The 18,503-nt window shown below is 50.6% G+C and overlaps 1 protein-coding gene across 2 annotated transcripts in view; it reads left to right on the top strand.

The window, feature by feature from the left end:
• The window catches only part of FARS2 (phenylalanyl-tRNA synthetase 2, mitochondrial), a 590,825-nt gene extending 575,180 nt beyond the window's left edge, over positions 1 to 15,645 (top strand). For both annotated transcript variants that reach the window (XM_036347892.1, XM_036347895.1), the window contains one exon: positions 15,379 to 15,645. In XM_036347892.1, coding sequence (XP_036203785.1) covers positions 15,379 to 15,517 — 139 coding nt within the window. In that variant the 3' untranslated portion in view covers positions 15,518 to 15,645. The remainder of the gene's footprint in view (positions 1 to 15,378) is intronic.
• Positions 15,646 to 18,503: the final 2,858 nt, after the last annotated feature.

The raw sequence follows: 18,503 nt of genomic DNA, 5'->3' as shown, positions 1-18,503 counted from the left end.
AAGTCACCACAACTTGGCAGCTCCTGCATTGAGCATCTGCCCCCTGGTGGTCAGTGTGCATCATAGCTACCGGTTGGAGTGTCTTTCCCCTGGTGGTCATTGCACATCATAGCTACTGGTCGGATGGTCAGACACTTAGCATATTAGCCTTTTATATCTATTCTATAGATATAAAAGCCTAAGCTACTGTTAGGACTGAATGACCAGAACGACCAGTCAACCAGTCATTATGACATGTACTGACCACCAGGGGGCAGACGCTCAATGCAGGAGCTGCCCCCTGGTGGTCAGTGCACTCCCACAGCCAACCTCCCGCCCCCCAAGCTGACTGACCCCCATCACCCCCTGGTATAAAACCATTTGTAGAGACCTGCTTCTGGGTCGGGATTTCATATGTAGCAGAGCAGCTCCCTCGCTGAGATCTATTGAAAGTCAGCCCTCAACACAAGGGTTTGTCTTGCTCCTGTCCTCTTTCTTCCCCGGGGGCCAACCGCCCACCGCTGCGGTGCTGGCAGCATGGGTGGCAGCACAGCGGCAAGGGAAGGAGGAGGGGGAGGCAGGGAACCGCCAGTGGCAGGGCGGCGTCGACATCTGGCGTCCATTCCTTCTGCACCTGGCCTGGCGACCATCGCCTCCTCTCCTGACCCCGCCGGGGCCTTCAGGCCTGGGCTGGGCTGGGGAACCAGGGGTGGGTGGTGGTGGATGTGGCCCCTTTTCCAGTGGGGCCAAGGGGCAGCTCCCTCCTTGGGGCCAACAGCCAACCTCCTGCAGTCCCTCCCTGCTCCTCCAGCCCCCCACTGGCCAATCTCCTGTGGCTCGCCCCCCCCCCCCATGCACGAATTCGTGCACTGGGCCTCTAGTATATAGATAACTGGCATATAATTGATTCTTTCCTCACGTATCATGTACTTTTTGACTGTAGGGTAATCCCATGTGGCCAGCCTTCTCTCCAAGGCTGTTCTGCATTTTTTTTCTGCCAGGTATTTTAGACATCATAGGGTTAGCACAACTCTAGGACTGGTTTTACATTGATTTCTCAGCTTAAGGGTCTGAGGTGCTGTACATTTGGAACTCAGATCCACTTGCAACACAGACCTGGATTTTGAACCTCAGGGTAGACTCCTTTTCAGTATTCTCAGGATCAGGGAGAGATAAGACTCTTTTTCTCCTCTCTGTGATATATATCTACTGTTACAAGGACGCGGCCTTTTAGGGTACCATTTTTGTGCAGGAATCGCAGTTCCCACTCCGTGCTTCATGTGGACCAAAGCCTGCTATTCTCAGGTGGCTGTTAAACTCTAAATTCTAAGTTACAGTGACTGATGCTGTTTCTTACTCTAGGCAGCTGAAGCATTGGGCACTTACTGTTGCAACTTTTTTCTTTTTTTCATCTGGACATTTCCCCTTGCTTTCATATTATCTATTCAGTTATCTACTTTTTAAAAATATGTTGTTATTGATTTCAGAGAGGGAGAGAAAGGGAGAGAGAGATAGAAATATTGATGAGAAAGAAACATTGATCAGCTGCTTCCTACACACACACTACTGGGGATCGAGCCCGCAACCCAGGAGTTGAATTGACCTGGAATTGAACCGATGACCTCTTGGGACAACATTCAACTAACTGAGCCACACCGACCAGGCTATCTCCTTTTTTTTTTAATAAGCCAATATTCATATATGTAATTCAGCACATCTGAGAGTGTATAGCAGTAGCATCTCCAGTTTATCTTATTCTGACATCATTCTGGAACCTTCGTAGCTCACTACTTATTCTGAGCTAATTGTCATACATGGAAATAGATCATGGTAGGAAAAGTGACAGACATACGTTTTGATCACCTGTCCCAGCAATCTGTCCAAAGCACATACTGTGCCCAACTCTGCAGCCATTCCTTTGCCCAGTTAAAAATGTAGCATGAAGTAAGGGAGTCTCAAGGTGTTGGACCATACCAGTCGTTTCTTCAAGGCAGGATAATGTGTCACATTGCCCATCAAGCCAATGATTGAGTGTCTGGACACTTTGCCTTTGAAATTAACTAATGGGCAGTTTTATTGAATCTTGCCTAAGCATTTATAATGGACCGGGTGTAACTTCAGAAAGCTAATTGTTTTCTCCAGACACCAGAAACGTAAACTTGGTTTCTTTTTTGAAATAGGAAAATACCAAAAAGAGATTCCTTCTTTTCACTGAGTTTGAAAATGGACCAGTACAACTCAATAATATTTGAAATGGTTTATTGACTCTGACCTTTACTTTATTGGCATTTTCTCCCAAGTTGCTGACAATGCTTTGCTGGCATAACTTCACTTTTTTCCTAACTGAGGGCCTAGTTAAGACCAAAATCCATTACTTCTGTTTTATTGAGAACTGGAGAGGTCAACAGATTTATCCGAGCAACAAAGCCAGACCACCAAAGGCGCTGTGGGCTTGAACCCCCGGCCCTGAGCAAAATTGCTTTCTCATGGAAGTGCATTTTAGGGCTATTCCCTCAAGTTTCATCAAAGGAACAGCCTTGTGAAGCCAACCACTGCCTTGAAATAGTGATATGGTTGAGTGATAAGGCCACTAGTATCAGGCACTCCCCCAGCCCAGGATTGAAAGCACAGCTTTGGAGGCAGGTGGACACCTAATTGGGACCACACCTCTGTTACTTGCTATTTGAGTGACCTGGCAAGACACTTTTAACCTCTGTGAGCTATGGCTTTCTCACCTGCAAAATATAGGACATAATTCCCATTGTGATAGGATTGCAATAAGAATTAAATGAGATATGCATCTAGATTCAGCTCAGCACCTCAGAGATATTGTAAGTGACCCGTAAATCATAGCCATTATTATTATTTGGGGGGGGGGGGGGTTAATTCTCACCCAAGGATATTTTTCCCATTGATTTTTAGAGAGAGGAGAGAGAGAGAGAGAGAGAGAGAGAGAGAGAGAGAGAGAGAGATCAGTGTGAGAGAGACACACATCAATTGGTTACCTCCCTCACTCACCCCAACCAGGGATGGGGATTGAACCTGCAACCCAGGTATGTGCCCTTGACCAAATATCAAACCCATGACCCTTCAGCCACTGAACCACAGTGGCCAGGGCTTATAGCCATTATTAATCTAGAATTCCCATATGAAGCCGCACCTGAGAATTTCTTTTAATGTTATATTTGGTAAGTTCTGCTCCCTAAACACCTGTGGTCTTTCCCTCTCAGGCAAGGCAAAGCATGGGCATGATCAGGCTTTCCTCTCACTCTGGTTGCAGACATAAGTCAAGTTTCTAACCCACTGGTCCACTCCCAACCTGCAGGTCTGGGTTCTGTGTTTGCCAGGTCTAACTTTCTCTTCACCAACCTTATTCTTTTCTCATCCTGGCTTTTTAAAAATATTTTCTACTAATGATGAGGATAAATTGAGACAGAGTTAAGGGCCTAGCATTAAACACATAATTCTTCCTTTATTCTTTTTACTTTTTCTTTCTTCTTTCACCTTTGCTTTGTTTATACTTCCTACACTTCCTTTGCCAAGTAATATTTACTACTGAATTTATTCTTTCTCCTTTCTGTGATAAAGTCAATGTCATATTTCTAAAAGCAAGCTGTAATTTAATTGGTAAATAATAATTGTTTACTGTGCTATCTCTGTTTAAAAGCATTGTGACCACAGTGGACATTAATAAGTTGAAGTGAGTGCACTGAGGACAAAGATGAGCAGAGTCTAGTGAAAGGAGGCGAGGGAAGTCCCAGCCAGGTCACATTCTAGCTGGGCCTTCCCAGGTCACCTCATCTTCCTGGCCTGTCCCCGGCTGTGCAGGAGGTGACAGGGTTTACTCTCAGGCCTGCCATGTGGGCCGTAACCAGGAGAGCATGTGGCCATAACCAGGAGAGCAAGTGGGCGCAATGTTCTGGAAGCTGCATAACTTATAACTTCATTTTCCTTATTGTCGCTCACATTATTAACAAAGTGTCTTCAATCTTACACAGACTGTGCGATGGCAGGGCCAAGAGCTTTTTAAAATGTTATCAATATTTGGAACTTAGAAAGTGTTTCCATATAGTATATGTACAAGGTTCTGGGGCAGGTCTGTCGCTGCGGTTGCCTCATGTTAGCTCTTCAGGGACAGAGGTGGTCTGCAGTAGTCGTGTCCTTCTCCAGTGGCAAAAGCAGACCCTTAGGACCGAGCCCAAACTCTGGGCTGACTATGAAGCAGCGAGTGCAGTCATTCCAGCTGCTTCTGAGGTGAGGGCTGTGTGATCTGTTTTGTCTCAAAGGGCGTCTGGACCTCTCTGTTTCTTTATTTCTTGTTTGTTTGTTTGTTTGTTTGTTTTTCAGACTTTTTATAAGACCAACAATAAGCCACATCAGAAAATGTATCTTATTGTTACTTTATATTTTATGCTGTGCTTTCCTTTAACATATATGGAATATGATTCAATTAGATTATTTCCTCACCAATTTTAGCCCTAAATGTTGTTTGGCTATTTGCAAAATTAAAACCTCTCTTTTAGCATGATACATTTAGATAGTCATATTAATTGCAAAGTGCTTTAAAAACCTACTAATTCTCAATAACACTGCAAGGCAATTACAACCTCCTCTATAAAATAGGGAAACTGAGGCTCGGAGTCATTAAGAGGCTCGTCCCAGTCACTTGCCCTCTAACGGGGACTGTGGGATAAGCTTCCGCTCCTGGTCCCGCGGCTGCCTGCTCTGCTGCATCTGGCTGCCTTTACAGAAGCTCCATGGAGCCAGGATTTCTCTTTATTTAGAAAAATGTGTTCTTCCAAGTGAGCCCTAATCATATTTGAAGCAAATTTCTCTTGCATTTGTACATTTTGAGACAAATTCAGGCAAGCCATTGCCTCTCTGAGCTTTGCTTTTCTCTATTGCAGAATATGGGGTGGTTTTTAAATTGCCTTATTGGGAGTCCTGGGGATTCTGAGGAGCTGCTGGGGCATGGGGGGGCGGGGAGGCGGGGGGCTGCCATGGGCAGGAAGTAGAGGCCGAGTGGTTGGGGTCCTCACTGTCTTCTGCTAACGCAGCTTTACCTTGAACTGTACATACTGAATGATTCAGAGGAAACACATTTGAAGGGTATCATGAGGGAGATTGGGATTCTATTGCTTTGGGGAAAAAAAGATCTAAACCTTGAGACCCTCAGGTGATGGAGCTCCTAGTAACTAATCTAGATGAAGCTTACAAAGGCTTCACCTGCATTAATGCAGAATTATTTTCTCCAAGTTATAATTGAGGAAACCGGTACCTAGCGAAGGTAAGCAATCTGACCAAGATCATAGAGTTTAGAGGAGGAGAAATTAGGATTTGAGCTCAGATCACAGGCCTTTTCCATGCCATTCTTTCTACCAGGAATTCTGCCCACCCTTAACCCACTCACCTTTCAGCTCACTAATCCGTACCCTCCTCGGATCTCAGCTCACTGACACCTGCACAGGGAACCTTCTCTGACCTACCCATCTCAGTTAATTGCCCTTTATGTAGCCTCACAGCTCCTTATACCTCCTTTTCAAACCCTTTTAGTGTAGTTGCAACTTACATTTCCTTGTAATTCTTTCATTTATGCCTCTCCCTTATGCTAGACTGTGAGTTTCAGGAAGTCAGGTCGTTTTGTTTTATTTTATTTTATTTTGCTCCACCATTAGATTTTCAGCACCTAGCTGAATACATGGCATATAGTACATGTTCACTTCATTTGTTGAATGAACAAGCAGATCAATGAATGGAATGGATGGGTGATGGACAGATGGACAGACAGAAGGCTGTCTAAACTTGGAGGCAGTGATGTTAAACATGACATTTTCTGCCTCAAAGGCCGTGTCCCACTCTGACCCCCAGTGGTCTTGGGAGTCCCCAGTAAAGGCCCTCCTGATGCTTTGCTGCTGACAGTGAGCTGAGGGGTTTGAAGGGCTGTCATGGGGAAGAAGGACTGGGGTGAAACAGGACCAAGGAGTAGGAGCACAGGAAGCACTGGTGGGCTCAGTGTAAAATGGCACGCCCTCTCCACCGGAATGGCCCCGGAAGCAATCAGCCTAGGCTCTATAGAAACCACTCAAGCACAGACCAGAAAACCTTTAGGGTCCCTTATCTTGGATTCATTGCATCCATGAAACATGTTGCTTGCATGATGAATACTTAATCAATATATCACTGCCATATTCTAGCCCAGAACATTATAGAGAGAGGAAACTCAGCCTGCCAGCCAAGCCCCTATTTTGTTATTCTCTCTCTCACTATTTGTCGAGAGATGGTGCTATTAATTAGACCCTTTTCTACAGCATTTTCAAAATAAAGATGTCATTGGAAATGTATATAAATTTCTCCTCACTAATATGTAATTCCTTTATAATTAACTGTACACTGAGTCTTTCTTAAAGTAATTAGCCTCTTTCATCCATCACTCACTAAAGAAATAAAAGCTATACAACATAACGCAGTAATGGGTAATTTTACTCGTGCCTAATGGGTAGAGGATAGATAGAGCATGCTCCTTGGCTGGGTGGCTATTGTACCAGACACCATAATATTTCAGCATAATATTTCATCCTATTATTTTGGGAGGAGTGAGATGTAAAAGTCACTGAGGACTAGCTTCTAGATGCAGGGAAACTGTCTAGAGCCAAGTCCTACCAGCCTTCCATAGGATTCTGCAGGGACCTGGTCCTTGACTCTGTTGTTGTGGTTGATTGCTTATTAATGGATTTTCAGTTGAGGCTTCTTAGAACCACGTGTGTAAGGCCCTCCTCTGTGAGCCCGCCCTACCCCACAGCCTCCTGCCCACCATTTCTGTAGTCTATCCTCTATACACCCAGCCAGACACTCTGAACCACTCATCTCTCCTTCAGCCTGTCCATGTGTGCTCACGATTCCATCTGTGCCTTTACACAAATGCCATTTCTCCTTTACCACTTACACATGTGCCAAATTTATGTCTCATACTCCCCACCCCAGTTCAGTTGGCACCAGTCTGAGACTGTCTGCTCTCTCCCAGGCAGAGTCAGTCACTCCCTGTTCCCGCCATGCCCAGAGCTGACTTCCTGATGTCATTGTACGTAACCCTCCCTGGCAGGTAATGCATCCTGTGGACAGATCCTCATTGGACCATTTATAGAACATACACTCAGCAACTCCATTGAAATGGAAGAGGTGGGAATGCAATGAATGCACCCACCACCAGTACCGCTTATGTTATTTTGCCAGCTCGAATGCACCCCATACCCTTCATACTTTAAGATCTAGTCTCATCTCCATTAAGTCTTTTCTGACTGATGTTATTTACAATCATTGTAATCAGTTTAATATTTAGTGTTAGTAGCTTTGTCCTGTTAGCTAGCTTTTCATGTATGAATGTCCTAACCCACAAATAGGGGGTTATCGAATCTTTGTATTATTTTTTTAGACTTCTTTCCCCTCGCACTGCCACTGTGCCATGCACAGAACAGCCACTTCATGAATATTTATGTATTGATCAAGCAAATTGTGTCCCTATTTTGCATCCCCCACAAACTCTACCTCAGCACAGAATAAATAATTGCTGACCAGACATAGCACTTCAGCTACCACAATCTTCTGGTGTAAGCTGACTTGTCCACCCAAGTGTCAGCATGCTGTGTAGGGGAAGCTGCGGGGACAACGGAGTTACAGTTAACGCTGTTGACTTTGGCTTCGTTCACTAGGCCACGGAGAAAAATAAAATCTCTTCCAAATTTTCTACACAACCAGAAAGCACAGAGCTTTGAAAATCTGTGTAAAGTGAGCCGTTACTTCAAGTTATTAGAAATGTTAAGAGGATGGTTGAGAAGAGAAGATAATGGAATAGCTGAAAAGACTTTCAAATTTGGCCAAACCCTGTTAGCATTACAAGCGAGGGATCTTAAAAAATGTCCTGCATGACCTGAAGGGCAGCTTAGTTGCAAGGTTCATGAAATCAGGGTGAACAGCTTTCTGGGAGGATGGAGCAAGTCCTGTCCCCATCCTTCCCCCCTCCGCCCTCCATCCCACCTCCGCCCCTCCCCCCCCCCCCGCCCCCCCGCAGCATCCTGCACATGCATGTCAGTGACCTGGGGTTCATTGTTGCTGTTTTCGTTGGTTTGTTTTTAATATAGGTGTGAGTCCAAACTTGCATTTCTAGTAATAGTCAACTCAGTTACTTGAATCAACTATCCTCAAATTTTTTCTATTGTAATAAAAAATATGTAACAAAATTTACCATAGTATCCATTTTAAATGTACAATTCAGTGGCATTAAAGTTTACATTTCTGTGCAACCATCACCACCTTCCACCTCCAGACTTTTTCATCTTCCCAAACTGAAGCTCTGTCCCCATTGAACACCAACTCCCCATCCCCACCCTTTGCCCCTGACTCCCGTCATTCTACCTTCTGTCTCTATGAATTTGCTTCAAATACCTCGTATCAGTAGAATTATATCATGTTCAAGCTTTGTGACTGGCCTATGCTGTTTAATAATGTCTTCAAGTTCTCTCCACGTTGTAGTATCATATTAGTAATCATTTTTAGAGACGAGGAAGCCAAAGTTCAGGTGATTTGTCGCAGGTCATTCGGGCCTTCCTGTGTGGCCCAAAGCAGAGGCCTATAATCTCTGGCTACGGAAATGACAACACCAAGTGTTCACTATGAGCCTGAACTGTGCTAAACACTTTACATATATATTTTTTTCATTCAGTTCCTTCAGAAGTCCCGTGAGTTCAGTGTCCGTATCTTAGAATGAGAGGAGGGATGAGAGAATGGGAAGTGGGCCAGTGGCCTGTGGCCGGGAAGCGGTAGCTCCGGGCCGGGCGTGTCCCTGCGCCTCTCCGTGGGAGATGCTATTAGAAGATTTCCCCAGAGCAGTTATTGTCATGTGCACGTGCGTGTAGAGACCAGGAACCCTGGCCCTCGGAGAGCTTGGCGTGAGATGCTAACTCCGAAGTACAGGAAACATTACTGGGGTTGCTGGGACTAGAATGGGGAGGGGGTGGGGAGGCTTTGAAACCTCCCTGGGGACTTGGCAAGAGCTAGATGTGAAAAAGCATCTCCTGCCTACAAACTGCGAGTCTGTAAGGAGCTCTGAAGTTGCCAATGTTGTGGTGAGGAATGGGCGGGGCTGGGCTGGCAGGTGGGGAGGGGGGGGCGCAGATGTGGCGGCAGGACCCCAGTTTCTCCTTCCTGGTGCTGGCTCTCCCTCCACCAAGACCGGCTCTGGGGCTGCCTTTCCCAAGGCAGTGATAGCCGGGGAACCACCTGGATGGGTTTCTTCATGGCTGGGAAGAGGGAGGGAGGGGGCCACTCAGAACGGCCCACTGGGGAGCGCAGGCCAACTCACTTCCTTCTTGCTTTCATCACTAATGCATCTCGCATCTGTGCTTCAACCTGTCGGAAAATCCCTCTCCATCTCGGCCCTCTCCCCGCCCATCCTGTGCAGGCTTTGCAAATGGTGGCGGCTGGCTGGCTCTTCTTGCTGAGGGGCATTGACTTCAGAAATCTCTGTTCTCTCGGCTGACGCTGGGGTGTTAGAGCTGGAAGGAGCCTTGGAGCCTGATTAGTGCAGCCCTCTCGTGGGAGAGCTTAAATGACATTGCTGGGCTGCACTGGGACCCCGTCTCCTGCCGCCCTGGCCTGTTATTTCCCTACATGACACCAGGGTGCCTCTGTCCTAGAAAACCTCAAGGCGATTTGTTGGAAAAAGTGGTATAGAGACACTGGCTCGGGTCTCGTCAGACTTTCCTTCTCTCCTCTTTTATTTTTTTAATACAGGGAAGGTAAAGGGGGAAATTATTTGCTTAATTTCCAGACCACTTGTTTAAGTCGTGCCCAATGCTGAGAGATACTTCGTCACTGTCCTGACTCCATTCCTGACTCTCCCAGCCAAAGCCCCGGTGCGCATGTGCTCCAGGAGGGACACGCCTCCCAGCCCAGGCGGATGCCAAGCCCCCTAAGGGAGGTTCCTCATAGGAAATAGTGTCATTCCTCCCGCAGTGAGCTCCATGAGGAAAGGGGGAGATGGGACAAGCCAGTAGCTATTAAGCACCCATTCTGGGCGGCCAGGCTCTGAATTAGCATTCTGCATGCATCTCTCAGTGTGTCAGCACAAACCCTGGAAGCAGATGTTCTGTCCTCACTTCCAGGAGTCGGAGAGCTGCCCACATCACACAGGGAGCAAAGGGAGAGCAGGGAATGAGCCCAGATTCCCGGCTGCGAAGTCTGGGTTCTTCTCCACACCACCGCGCCTCCTTCCAGTCTGCATTTTCTGGGCTGGCCATGAACAAAGGGGTCCCTCCCTCATCTTTTTCCTACCGCATTGCTCCTCCTGCTGACTGAAACCCTGCCTGGGAAAGCATGCCAAGTCCTACCCTCCCTACAGCACAGGGCGTGGCCTACGAGGTTCTGACAGGAGACAGTCAGGGCATCCCATCCTCAGGACTCTAAGCACTTTCTCTGGCCAAGGAGCCCCCACATGAGTAGGTGGTGACTGCAGGGACTGCTGGTTGTGGACCATCTATCTGCTCTGGGAGGTACCAGTGCCCCCCAAGAATGTGAAGTCGCTGCTCTTGCCACAGATGGGAAGGCTGACCCTCATGAATGGTGCAGGAGCTGGTGTGGCTGCCTCCCATGGAGGGTTTTATTTCGAGGTCAGAGCTGTGTGGTTGCCGAGTGAACCAAGTGGTTGTGTGAAAAGTACTGCAGCCCTCCTAGCACTCTGCCCCTGTTCCTTCTCTCCAGTGACACTTCCAAAGCCCCGAGTCCTTCTGGGAAGTCGCTCGTTGGCACACTGAGGACTGGAGAGCAGCTGTACTTTTGAAACTTGTTAAGTTCATCACTTCGTTGCTCAGGAAAAAAGGATAGACCTGGGGCAGCTTCCCTTTAAACATCTAAAATGTTGGCGGTCCTGTGCTAACCCAGACTTAACTATGGGCTGCACTTTTAAGCGTCTTTTTCTTTGGCCCCAAGGTTGGGGCTGTGGAAGGAGAGGTATTAAAATGCAGAATGCCTGCCTGCTGCCCTGCCCACCCTCCATCCTACCCCGGCCGCCCCTCGGCCCTGGCTCCCCTCACTGCGGGAGCAGCTGGGCACGCACAGGACGTGGAGTCCGGTGGACATTGATGATCACAGCGCAGCAGAGAACAGGATCCAAGCGGAAGTAAATTTCAGGAGTGTGAGTCATGTTTCCAGTTTCGTGAGCCAAGCTGAATCTCAAATGAGAGCTGATGTTAGGCCAACGGGAGCAGAAGAGGCGGGGGTGGCAGGGCCGTGCGCTGTGCGTCACTCATACCCTGCTGCTCGGGGTGAGCGTGGGCTGTCCTGCGCTGTGTTCTCCTCGCTGGAGGTGAGTGAGCCTCTGATGGGCAGCATGGGCTGGCTCCCTTTGGCAGGCTCTGTCGCGCCCGTACTGTGCTGGACAAATCGTACCAGGTAATGCTTATGGGGAAGCACCGAGGGAAAGTCATTTGCTAAAGGAGCAAGCCTTGGGTACGGGAGGCTGGGTGGGCGCGCTGGCTTCCCTGTGAGCCGCTGTGGTGTGGCGTGCAGGCCCACACCTGTCCTCCCTGGGGGCTGCCCCGGCCCCGGGCAGGCACCCTGAGTCCTGAGTGCCCAGTGCAGTGCCTGGAGCCTGGAGCCTGGAGCCTGGAGCCTGCTGTTTGCTGAATGACTAAATGAATCTGTGAGTGAGTAGTGCTAACTGAAGGCCTGGAAGCTCAAACATTCTAAGATTCTCACACTAAAATCTCTGTTAAAAATTCAAGCTCTTGCCACTGACCAATTCGTTTTAGCCAATATCTCAAAGTAATGAAGTTCCAACTCACACACAAAAAAAGTTTAGACTCTCTTCAAACTCATCATACTGAAGTTTGACCTCTCACACTCAGCATGGCTTCTCATTTACTTTGCCTATGAGCAGAAGCTGTGAAGTACATTAAAAACACAACTTTAATTTGCCTTTAAAAAACCCCAGATTGTCATGCAGACTGTTACCTCCTTCAGGGAAGGTTTCTTGTCCTGAAGGCTGTGGCCACTGAGGGCTGTGGCAGGTGGGTCTCTGTTCCCTGCAGCTGTGGCTTCCCAGCCACCTTCTAGTGGCCCTGTAGCAGGACCCACCTCGTTAATGCACCCACTTCAGGCGCTTCCCACCCCGTGTCCCAGTGATGCCCCCTCTCCAGCTTGTGCCCTCTCCGTTAGCCAAAGGGCAGAGCTGGAGGGGAACCCGGCCTCGGTTCATCTCCTTGAACAGAGCAATCGTTTGCAAACCTTACCACCTCCTGGGGAGGTTGGGGTAGAGGAAGAGGTCAGAGCTCAGAAAGGGAACAGATGAGGAATGTGGTGGAGCAGTCCAGTGTCATAGTTGATAGTTGGGCCCTGAAACGAAATCCTCTAGCTTTATTAATTGAGGTAAAATTCGGATAAAATTAAAGTGCACAATTCAGTGGCATTTAGTACATTCACAATGTTGTGCAATTACCACATCCATCTAGTTCCAAAACATTTCATCACCCCCGAAGAAAACCCTGTGCCGTTAAACAGTTCTCCCCCGACCCATGGCAACCACCAATTTCCTTCCTATTTCCATGGATTCCCTGTTCTGGACACGTCATATAAATGGGGTTTTACGGTGTGTGGTGGGCTGTGTCTGGCTTGGTTCACTTGGCATGTGCTGAGGTTCGTGCATGTTGAAGCATGGGCAGCACTTCCTCTGCTCAGTGACAGGCATTGCGTCGTGCACCCGCCGTGCAGAGGCACCTCGCTGCCTGCCCACTCACCCCTGGGGGACGCCTCCTCCTTTTGGCTGTCGTGAGCAGTGCTGCTATGAGAATTCTTGTACAAGTGTTTACTTGAACACCTATTTTCAGTTCTCCTGGATATGTTCCCAGGAGTGGAATTTCAGGGTCACCTGGTAACTCTACCTTTAAGTTTTCGAGGCCCCACCAAACGGTGTCCCACAGCGGCTGCACCATTACACCTCCCCACCAGATGGCCTCCTTGGGAATCCAACCCTGCCACTTACCAGATGCATGATCTTGGGCAGGTGACTTCTGCTCTCTGTGCCTCAGTTTCCTCATCTGTTTCATAGGAACAATAATGTTATTTACCCAATGGAGTTGTGAGGCTTAAATGAGTCGACACTTGCAAAGAGCATAGAGCAGTGCCTGGTATGTAACAAGCTACATAAATATTGTGCTGCTACTATTTTTGAGGAACAATGAGGGTCATGGCAGATGAAAGATTGAGAAGCTTTGGGCCTAAAAGAGGCTGCACAGGTGATATAAGAAGAATTAATCGAGCCCTAATCCAGACAGGTGGGGCTGGGCACGGAGGACTTCCCTCCCATTGAGGAATCCGTCTTCTTGTTCAGTGACGAGCACTGTCCCTCAGCTCATGGCCCCGGTGGTCTTCGTGGGCAGACTACTCACTGCTCAGAACAGGGAGTCCCGGTCCCCCTAGCGGCCAGCTGCCAGCTCACCCCCTGCAGCTCTCCAGCCAGCAAAAGGACAGGAAAGCTCCATACAGAAACTTCTAGAAAGCAAGAAAGGGAAGTCTCTTTCTCTCTTTTCAGTGATGTTCAGAAAAGGCACACCTGGTTGCTTTTCAGTCCAGTCTTCTGAATTATCACCAAATATTCTGCCAAATACTATCCTCTCAACTTATAAAATTAATTCTTATGCTAATGATTCATGTACATCTAACTCATCCAACAGTTTTGTAAAAGCTGTTTGAACCCCGAGAATCCTTTCAGAAGTCTTTCTTAAAGACATAGAAACAAGAAGATACTTTGCTCCCCTTTCTTCTCTGGCTGGAAATCTCAACTCGTAGGCGCCCTATTACCAACATTTCAGCTCAGGGTGAGCCAGTGAAAAAATACAGTTGCCACAGTGGCACCCCGCACTCGTAGGGCACTTCATACCGTGCGGTCCCTGCCTCGCCAGGTCTCTGCCCGTCGGGAAAGGCCGGTGGGTAAGTGCTGCTGTCTCTGTCATTGGAGAGGACACTGAGGCTCGGGTGGGCGAGGTGGCCGGACATGGAGCAGCCGGACAGGAGCGCTGGGAGGCTGCAAACTCCCAGCAGCTCCGTGTGGGTCGGGCATGGCTCCCAATGACAGGGGCTGAGCAGGAAATGCTCTGGCCCAGCTGGTGGAGGAGTCCTGCCGTGTGCCCAGCTGGCACGCAGGGCCCTGCCCTGGGGGAAGCGTCCTCCAGCCTTACAGTTACAGGCCTCTGACAGCCCGGCCTCCTCGCTCCAGGAAACACGAGAGGAGGCAAAGGAGCAAATGGGAAGCCTCGGCCCTCCTTGATCTGGTGTATTCCACTCAGCCAAGGGGCCTGGCACGAAAACGGGCAGGAGAGGAAGGAGGGGAGAGCCCAGAGAGCAGACCTGTGAATGCCAGGAGTCCTCTGGCAGCAAAGGCTCTGGACCCAGGTGGCAGCGAAGTGGACCTGTGGGTCTTCCAGGGGCCGGGAGGGAACCCACCAGGGGCCGGCATTATTGGAGGCCCAGCACGCCTCCCCTGCCAGAGAGAACGGGCCTGCCCGGCTGCCCCATCTGCAGTGAGGAAGGGCGTGGACTGGCTTGCCTGCAGCTGGAACTGCGAAAGAGGAATGCGTGGGGCTCGGAAGAAGAGGGCAGCTCAGACCCCCAGCCGCATGGCCAGGAGGAGGCCCCGGGACAGGCGCTCTGCCGGCTGATGGCGAGCTCTCCCTGCGAGATCGTGCTGGTGCCCAGCAGCTGTGGTGCAAGCAGAAGGCATTGCTGCCACCATGTCTACCCTCCCGGAACCACCGGTGGCCCGTGAAAATCAACTCCCCACCCCTGGCAGAAGCAGAGGATTAGAGTGGTTGTCTGCGTGGCACAGAGATGACACACGGTCTATATGGCACATTGTCTGTGCTTCCCACGGCCCGCAGGGCTGCTGGCAGAGTTAATATGGCACACCCGGCTCTCCAGGCAGCCCGAGTCCCTGGGGCCGGTCTTGGGTCCCCAGATGACTGCAATGGGCCTTCCAACATGGCCATTTCCTTGGACATGAGGAAGGTGGAGGGGCGCTGGCACTGGCCCCTGACCCTGTCTGCTCTCAGAGTCCCACCCGCGAGCCCAGGGCCACCTCCCACCCACTGAGCCACGGTCTCCAGGGCTTGGCCCAGGATCACATTCCTAAGCAGCTTCCTCCCAGGGGTTTTGGATGCGCCTGGTCCGATGGGGCCAAGGATGCCCTACCCACCGCCCTCCCGGCGGCTGTCAGAGAAGCAGCTGCCAGCAGGAGTCCCGCAGCTCCTCCCGTTCTCCTGGGGTTGGAAGGTCCGGTCAGAGCCGGTGGTACTTCTCCTGCAGGCGGCAAGCATGCGTGCCCTTCACTCACTGCCTTTCTCTTTTATTCTCTAGGACACACAAGACCAGCCACTGCTACCGCATCACCTACCGCCACATGGAGCGGACTCTGTCCCAGAGGGAGGTGACTCGCATCCACCAGGCTGTGCAGGAGGCCGCGGTGCAGCTGCTGGCCGTGGAGGGCAGGTTTTGATGGCGCAGCAGCACCGGGAATACGGCCCTCAGGTCTCTCGGATTCACTGAAGAAAGGATATTGTTTTGATAAAAGCGTCGGTTTTAGGACTTTCAGACAATAAAGGATCACTCCTGAAAAACTGTTGACACTGCGTTTGTCTTTTGTTTTGGGAGAGGCGAGAAAGGAGCAGAGCGAGAGCGGCCCCTTTCCTTCGGGAAGGCGTGGCCGGCCGCTGAGGCGCCTGGCCTGGGCTCTGTTGCCTGCCGACGCCGGAGGAAGTCTTGCGGACGGGCTCCCCCAGGTAACGGCGGAGCCAGAGGACATCAGGACTCCGGGCACTGGAAGCTTTTCTGAATCAGCTTCCGTTCCTTTCTTCCTTCTCTCCCTTTTCTTCTCACAAAGGGCAGGCCTCAGGCAGGGCACTGATGAAATGCCAGGCCCCCCTCGAAAGTGAGGGAGTCACAGGTCTGAGCCGCGACATATTCACATGCTTTTCATAACCCGTGGCTTGGGGTGAGGCCTCTGGCCCTGGCTGAGCTTAGCAGGCTCTGCCGCCGGCGAGGAAAGGCAGGAGCGCGCCCAGCGGCCTGCAGGCCCACACAGGCCTGTCCTCGCCCCCCTGAAAGTTTCATTTCCTCACGGGGGGCCTCCGCTTCCGGGAGCGACCTTTATGGAAGGATGTGGGCTTTGATGTTTCCCTTTCTGGCCCAGACACTTTGTAGTCCGCCTGCTCCACCCCTGAGCAGTTCTAATCATCGGCTCCCTCCCTGGCCTGTGCGGGAGCCGCGAGGGCTGCATAAATATTTGATGAGGGGTGGCCATTAGCAGCCAGCGGTGTGGGGGCGGCAGCTGCTTCCAAAGGGAAGGAATGGGCCTGAAAGTCATTTCGGGTGATCTCCACTTGGGCTTTTCCCTTGGGTTGTCATGGGAATTAGGGCAGCCGTACCCCAAGTCCCACACCCAAGCCTGGATCCAAACCGTTTGGGGCCCACTGGACGCAGCTCCTTGGGTGGGCGGGTCTGCGTGGGAACCAGGGTCATTCGTGTCTCTTCTTCCGCAGCCTTTGCTGGCGTGGCCGGCCATCCCTGACCCAGCTGTGGCCGTGTCTCCGGAGACCTCTGTGTCCAAGGCCAGGTAGGCTTGTGTTAATATTCTCTAACAGAATGAGCCAGGGAGACATCCAGGGTCGAACACTATGCTTGTGCCAGCTGGGATGCCGAGACAGGGCAGGCTAACACCGGGGAGTTCATCGGGGGCTTTCCGGGGCGATCCTCTCAACACTCCGTGCTGTAGAACCAACTGTGGTCTCAGTTTCACAGCTGAGGAACTGAGCCCCAAGAAGCAGGGGACTTTAGCAGGAGCACCCCCGCGTGGCGGCCTCCCATTCAGGACTCCTGTCTCGGTGCGCGTGGGTGCTTCCAGGGCTGCGCCCGGCACCATGCCCAAAGTGGCCCGCCCAACCAGCGAGCCCAAGGAACACCCAGCTCTTGACTTTTTCATGTCATCCCCACAGGACAGTCAGTAATGAAAACGAAGAACATGAGAAAGGTCATTTAATCCATCACTTTGCAGCCCAAGGACACACAACTCCTCAAGCAGAGAAGGGTGGGCAGCAGCATCACTGGGGTCCCCTGTAGTCGCTCAGCCCCTCCTCTGTGTGGGGACGATGGCCACGCCTGCCCAGCGTGGGGTGAGGATAGAGTGGGACATCACAGGGGCTGCACTGGGCAGGGAACCCAGAACCTACAGAGCAGCAGCAGATGACAGCTGCTCTGAGGATTGTTGGGGGTGGAGAAGGCAGAGCATGAACTGCAGACCTCAGCCGGGTCCCGGAGAGCAGCCACAGCTCCCATCCTCACACAGGACACTAAGCCCAGAGCAGCAAAACGCCTGACTGAGGACACAGATACCTTCTGCAGAGCTGGTCCCGTCACAGCGACTGCATTAGACACCTGAGCGTGTCTTTTGGTGCCAGGCCCACTAAGCCTGGTTTCTCGTGAGGGTCCAGAAGGTGCAGCTGAGGTTGCAGCTACATCCTGGAGCTGAGGTTGTCATAGCAATAAATTCTGTGACCAGCTGCAGCCTCACGGTGGGCGGGGGCCTTGTGGGCTCCATGGCCATTCGCACGTGTGTCCCCTGCTGCCTCCCTCTCTGCTGAGGGGGACCCTGATACACTGATCCCTGAGCTGTGTCCTCTGGCTTGTCAGCCCTAGAAGCCATCAGCACAGCTCACCCCTGGCCAGTGGTGGTCCAGCACCAGGACATGGAAAAGGAAGCTCTTCCACACTGAAGCTGGTGAGTGAACTCAAAGAGCATATGGCGGCCTCGAAATGCCCACACGGCAGGCTTTACCCACCCAGACCCCTCAGCGGGCACCTTGTGTCCTCTGTCCCCACCCCAGGAGCTCTCCAGTCTCCACTCTGGCCATGATCACTGAAATAGCGCTTAGCAGCTACCAGCAGGGCCGTCTGCCCTCTCCCGTCCACGGCACATACAGGCAGACCACAGAGACATTTAAGGTCCAGTCCCAGCCACCACTGTAAGGCAAATACCGCAATCAAGTGAATGTCGCAATAAAGCAAATACAGTATCGCAATAAAGTGATTCACGGAAATATTTGGTTTCCCAGTGTATATAAAAATTATGTTTAAACTATACTGTCATCTATTAAGTATAAGCAATGGAATAGGTCTAAAAAAACAAAGTGCATACCTTAATTTAAAAATGCTTTATTGTGCCTGGCTGGTGTGGCTCAGTGGTTGAGTGTGGGCCCATGCACCAAGAGGTCACTGGTCGAATCCCAGGTTGGGTCACATGCTGGGGTTGTGGGTGTGCAGGAGGCACCAACTGATGTCTCTCATCAATGTTTCTCTCTCTCTCCCTTTCCTTTCTCTCTAAAACAGTGGTTCTCAACCTGCTGCGACCCTTTAATACAGTTCCTCATGTAGTGGTGACCCCCAATTTCATTGTTACAAATTGAACATAATTAAAGCATAGTGATTAA

This window comes from Myotis myotis, unplaced genomic scaffold (genome assembly GCF_014108235.1).
Source record: "Myotis myotis isolate mMyoMyo1 unplaced genomic scaffold, mMyoMyo1.p scaffold_m19_p_2, whole genome shotgun sequence".
NCBI classification, from domain to species: Eukaryota; Metazoa; Chordata; class Mammalia; order Chiroptera; family Vespertilionidae; genus Myotis; species Myotis myotis.
This window is presented reverse-complemented; position numbering and strand designations above follow the sequence as displayed.